The following is a 5,930-nucleotide window of genomic DNA, read 5'->3' as shown; positions in this document are numbered from 1 at the left end:
ATTTTTTGCTTTTATTCTTTGATTGGCATCACTTCTTGCAAGTGTGGAAACTATTTGTTGAACTACCAGGTTTTCATTTACTTGTAAAGATATAAGTGTTCAAAAGTGAAAGATGTGAACTTAGATTCTCGTGCGAGTATTTCCTTAATGTTGCATTGGTCAGAGACTCAGTTTTTGTTTGATAAATGAAATATATTCTGGTGGGGATAGATTGCAGTTTAGGATGTTTAGCTAAATAAGAACATCCACATCCCTATTTCTGTAGCTATTGTTGGTAAGGAAGAATGTGTTAGAATATTGGAATGTTCCAATTACTTTTAAACTTTCATTGCAAGGGATAGAAAGAGGGAAAGGAAAAGACAGTTGTAAATTTCCCTCTAGTTTGGCATGTTAAAGTAAAGATTGGTTAAGTATCTTCTTCAGGCACAAATTTTCTTCCCAAAACAAGTGTACGACCATTTCCTTTTGGTATCCAAAAGATGGAAGTGTTAATTTTCCTCTCTTTCTCTCTTTTCCTCCCCTTGTAGAAACGTTTTCAGAGACCAACTATTTGGACTCTAATTTGAGTTGATATTTTAAATCTAAAACTTTCGTCTATTGATTTTGAAAATTACTATCGGAAATTGTTGCTCTCTGATTGTTACTATTTGATGCTACTCTTCCTTTAACTAACTGATGCTACTTTTTCTCCTCTTTTTCCTTATCGTCTTTTGTCTCCCCCGTCTTTCTTTCTCCCCCATCTTTCTTCTGCTTCTTTTTTTCCTTTTCTTCTTTTCTTCTTTTTCACCTTATCTTGAGCCGCGAGTCTATCGAAAACAGTCTCTCTACCTCTCCAGACAGGGGTAAGGTCTGTGTACACACTACCCTCCCTAGACCCCATTTGTGGGATTATACTGGGTATATTATTGTATTTTAAATTTAAAACTTATACACATAACCAAACAAGTACAGTGGAATGGTGAGTGCACGGATGGCAATGGGGCAGGGCAAAAGTTGGGTCGGGCAGGGCAAAGCCTTAATGGGGTAGGGCAGGGTAATTCTTAAATGGGGCAGGGCGGGTCAAAACAATTTCATAGAAAATTTTAGATTGGATAGGGCAGGTAACGGGTTTTAGCTTTATTAAAAAGGTCGAAAAGTTATAAAAACTTGAATAGAATCTTGCAAAATAAAATAAAAAAGTTAAAAAAAAATGAAGGAGAGTATAAATAGGGCATGACAGCGCAGGACTTAATATGGCAAACTTGAAAAATGCTAAATAGGACAGGGCGGATCAAAAGCTTAGCATGTCACAACTTGCCATGCCCTGCCCTACCCAATTGCCATTCCTAAGTGAATGTGGAATGTAAGGCAAAATCCCTCCATCCAAACAGGTAAGAACTTGGGGTTCATTTGGATGGCGAAATTCGGATTTAAGAGGAGATTTCAGAATATAAAACTGTAAAATGACATTAAATGTAATCTCAAATGAAATAAAAATTAGAGGCGGAGATGAACCTCTATTCTAGTTTGTATTTGTTATTCCGTTTTGGGTTTCAAATCTAAATTTTCTTAGGTATGAAAATCCAAAAACTTAAGCTTATGAATTTAAAATACATAGGGCTAATTCTTCCATCCAAACGAGCCCTATTGAATTTGCAAGACTAGAGGTATGCTAATTTGCGCCAATGCTAAAATCTGTCGAATCTTTTCATGCTCTAACGATATTATAATTTGCAGAATTAACATAAAAAGGTTGTTATAGATGATATAAAATAGCATCAGGAGTAATAATTCAATACTAATTTGCTTTTGGCTGACCTATAGCTGCATATCCAAATAATTATGTTAAATTTTATAATGCAAAGTGACAAAAATCTAATGTATTTTAAAATAGACATGTTCTATCTTGTTAGACAAGAACAAGTGCAGTCAGTTACATAACCTTAACTTTGATTCTCCAATTTCCAATAGTTCATGTCATTTTCCAATATCCCAAATTTACTATAAAAAGCGCAGCCACCTTTTTATTTAACAAATATTAGAAAGTACAATTCATTGTATAAACCATATTCATGAAAGTGACTAACTCATTATTTAATCAAAATTAGTATAAAGCAGTGAATTCAGTGGCGTTTTTCTACAAATAGAAAAAGGTATACTGCATAGTTAATAATATATATGTCCTTCTAATTCCTTTTTTCTTTTTCTTTTTGTTTTCAAATTTTATTGAAAAATACTACCTAACCCCTTACCTTTTCAAGTTTTGTGTGTTTGCCCCATGTAGTCAGGTCTTGGGCATTTAGCCCACTTGTTATTCTAGAATCTAGAACATTCAGTACGTACATTACAGATCAATATCTTAAATAGTTGGGAATTTTGACATAAGCATGATATTCTCAAACAAATGCTCATTTCTCTTATAAGTAGAGTGATGAAAGCACGGTTCACCTATTATCATAGAGATTACAACTTCCTCCCCCAATAATTATAATAAACCTTATACACACACTAATACAAGGAGAGAACTAAATTGTAGTACAATAAAACTTACACCATTATTTAGGAAATTATAACTCAAAATCTCAATAAACTTGAGATCTTAACATTCAACTCAAATACGGCCTCACTACTGTAAGTATATAAATTAACCAAAAAGACAAAAAGACCAAAAAAACAAAAAAGAATCATTCTTCACCATGCAACATCTGTTAGCGCAAAAAAACCTAAGTAGAAGTTCAGAAACCCTAATTTCCACCATTAACACTAGAATTGGCTATAAATACCAACTTCCCTTTGCCTTATTTCATGTGAAGAAATCATTTTTAAGAAAAATGACAACACCTTTCTGCCTCTCAACTTGCTTCTTAATCTTCTCTTTTCTTTCTAGTGCATTGGTTCATGTTAACCAATGCTATGCTAAGGAAAAAAACCCTTCTTCTTCCTTGGTGTTAAGTTTAAGTCGTTCGAAAAATAGCCTTTCGATTCCTAAGTCTTCGTATAACTTAGTGAAAAAAACCTCAGAAACGTTGGACGGCGTAATTGAGCCATTAAGAGAAGTGAGAGATGGTTATTTGATAACTTTGAATTTGGGAACACCCCCACAAATTATCCAGGTTTATATGGATACAGGGAGTGACCTTACTTGGGTACCTTGTGGAAACTTATCCTTTGATTGTATAGATTGTGATGACTATAAGAATCACAAGCTAATGTCAAGCTTCTCTCCTTCATTTTCATCTTCTTCCTCTAGGGATTTTTGTGATAGTCACTATTGTATTAATATCCATAGCTCTGATAACCCTTTCGATCAATGCACAGTCGCCGGATGCTCTTTAAGTAGCCTACTTAAGGGCACTTGCTCAAGGCCATGTCCTTCTTTTGCTTACACTTATGGTGAAGGTGTTGTAACTGGAACCCTAACTAAGGATACCCTAAGAGTACACTCAAACCCTAATTCTAATATTAGAGAAGTCCAAAAGTTTGTATTTGGATGTGTTGGAACAACTTATAGAGAGCCTATTGGGATTGTAGGGTTTGGGAAAGGACCACTTTCTTTACCTTCTCAATTAGGGTTTCTTCAAAAAGGTTTTTCACATTGCTTCTTGCCTTTCAAGTTTGCAAATAATCCTAATATGTCTAGCCCTCTAGTTGTGGGTGAACAAGCCATTTTTTCTAAAGAAAATTTTCAATTTACTCCTATGTTGAAAAGCTCTATGTACCCTAACTTCTATTACATTGGCCTAGAGGCCATAACTGTGGGGAATGGCGGTGCCACTACACAAGTACCCTTAGCCTTGAGAGAATTTGATTCTTTAGGTAATGGAGGAATGTTGATTGATTCTGGAACCACATACACACACCTACCCGAGCCATTCTACTCGAATCTTCTCACCACCTTTCAATCATCAATAAATTACACACGAGCAAAGGAAGCCGAGGCACAAACAGGATTTGATCTTTGTTATAGACTCCCATGCCCTAATAACAACATTAATACTCTAGTTACCGATGATTTCCCTTTAATTACGTTCCATTTCTTGAACAATGTGAGCCTTATTTTGCCCAATGGGAATAACTTCTATGCCATGGGTGCACCAAGAAACTCAACGGTGGTGAAATGCTTGTTGTTCCAAAGCATGAAAGATTCTAAAGAGGGGCCAGCTGGGATTTTTGGAAGCTTCCAACAACAAAATGTGGAAGTTGTGTATGACTTGGAGAGGGAAAGAATTGGGTTGCAAAACACTGATTGTGCCTCAGCTGCAGCTTCTCAAGGACTTCACAAGAAATAAATAATGAAAATTTTCGATCTGTTACCTGCTTTTGTCCAAAAAGACTATATATGGATCTTAGCTTGAAATTGTGAGTTTGAATTTAGTGTTTTTTTTTTAAATGATGCGTTTATGTATTGATGAAGAAAGTTTTCTTATTTTAAAAAGGCACAAGCAAAAATGATTCTCTTTCAATCCGAAGGATTGAGATGGATGTATATTCTAGCTAGTTGCTTGGAAATAAAGAAACATGCATATTGAAATTAAATGTATCTTCTTGTTCTTTTTCTTTTAAGAAAAGAATTAGTTCACATGATTTTTTCTTCACGGGGAAATGATGATTTTTAATATTTTAGATGTAACTAGTGATTGTATTGCTGCAAAGATGGGATATCAAAATCTTGGATCCTTATAATCACTGTAAGATTTGCTTCAGTTTTATAACTTGACAATGATGATAAATAATAAGTATAGGATTATGTGTGTCACATAATAGAAAACGATTGATATGATCCTCTTATATTAAGAAGATTCAAACACTATTATAACTCTTGTAAACATCAAAGACATCTTGTTTTGGCTTTGAACGGTTATTAAGAAGAAAATTATTAAAAGTAGATCTCTTAGCCTTTCACAGGACAGATGACGAACGAATATCTTTTTGTTAAGGAATAGAACAGATATTATAAAGTCACATTGAGAAGAGTAAAACGGAGGCTAGTACTATTTATTTGTATCGTGTTATTATTGGAACCTTCTTTGATTTTCGATACGAATATCTTTTTGTTAAGGAATAGAACAGATATTATAAAGTCACATTGAGAAGAGTAAAACGGAGGCTAGTGTACGACCATTTCCTTTTGGTATCCAAAAGATGGAAGTGTTAATTTTCCTCTCTTTCTCTCTTTTCCTCCCCTTGTAGAAACGTTTTCAGAGACCAACTATTTGGACTCTAATTTGAGTTGATATTTTAAATCTAAAACTTTCGTCTATTAATTTTGAAAATTACTATCGGAAATTGTTGCTCCCTGACTGTTACTATTTGATGCTACTATTCCTTTAACTAACTGATGTTACTTTTTCTCCTCTTTTTCCTTATCGTCTTTTGTCTCCCTCGTCTTTCTTTCTCCCCCATCTTTCTTCTGCTTCTTTTTTTCCTTTTCTTCCTTTCTTCTTTTTCACCTTATCTTGAGCCGAGAGTCTATCGTAAACAGTCTCTCTACCTCTCCAGGCAGGGGTAAGGTCTGTGTACACACTACCCTCCCTAGACCCTACTTGTGGGATTATATTGGGTATATTGTTGTATTTTAAATTTAAAACTTATACACATAACCAAACAAGTACAGTGGAATGGTGAATGCACGGATGGCAATGGGGCAGGGCAAAAGTTGGGTCGGGCAGGGCAGGGCAAAGCCTTAATGGGGTAGGGCAGGGTAATTCTTAAATGGGGCAGGGCGGGTCAAAACAATTTCATAGAAAATTTTAGATTGGATATGGCAGGTAACGGGTTTTAGCTTTATTAAAAAGGTCGAAAAGTTATAAAAACTTGAATAGAATCTTGCAAAATAAAATAAAAAAGTTAAAAAAAAAATGAAGGAGAGTATAAATAGGGCATGACAGCGCATGACTTAATATGGCAAACTTGAAAAATGCTAAATAGGGCAGGGCGGATCAAAAGCTTAG

General features: G+C 34.8%; 1 protein-coding gene across 1 annotated transcript; it reads left to right on the top strand.

Annotated features, from left to right (window-relative positions):
* Positions 1–2,810: 2,810 nt before the first annotated feature.
* On the top strand, positions 2,811–4,268 carry LOC107801374 (putative aspartyl protease At4g16563). The gene has a single exon (XM_016624695.2). The coding sequence runs from the start codon at positions 2,811–2,813 to the stop codon at positions 4,266–4,268; it is 1,458 nt and encodes a 485-aa protein (XP_016480181.1).
* Positions 4,269–5,930: the final 1,662 nt, after the last annotated feature.

This window comes from Nicotiana tabacum, chromosome 17 (assembly GCF_000715075.1).
Source record: "Nicotiana tabacum cultivar K326 chromosome 17, ASM71507v2, whole genome shotgun sequence".
Taxonomy (NCBI): Eukaryota; Viridiplantae; Streptophyta; class Magnoliopsida; order Solanales; family Solanaceae; genus Nicotiana; species Nicotiana tabacum.
Note: the sequence above shows the minus strand (reverse complement) of the source record. Positions and strands in the feature narration are given on the sequence as shown.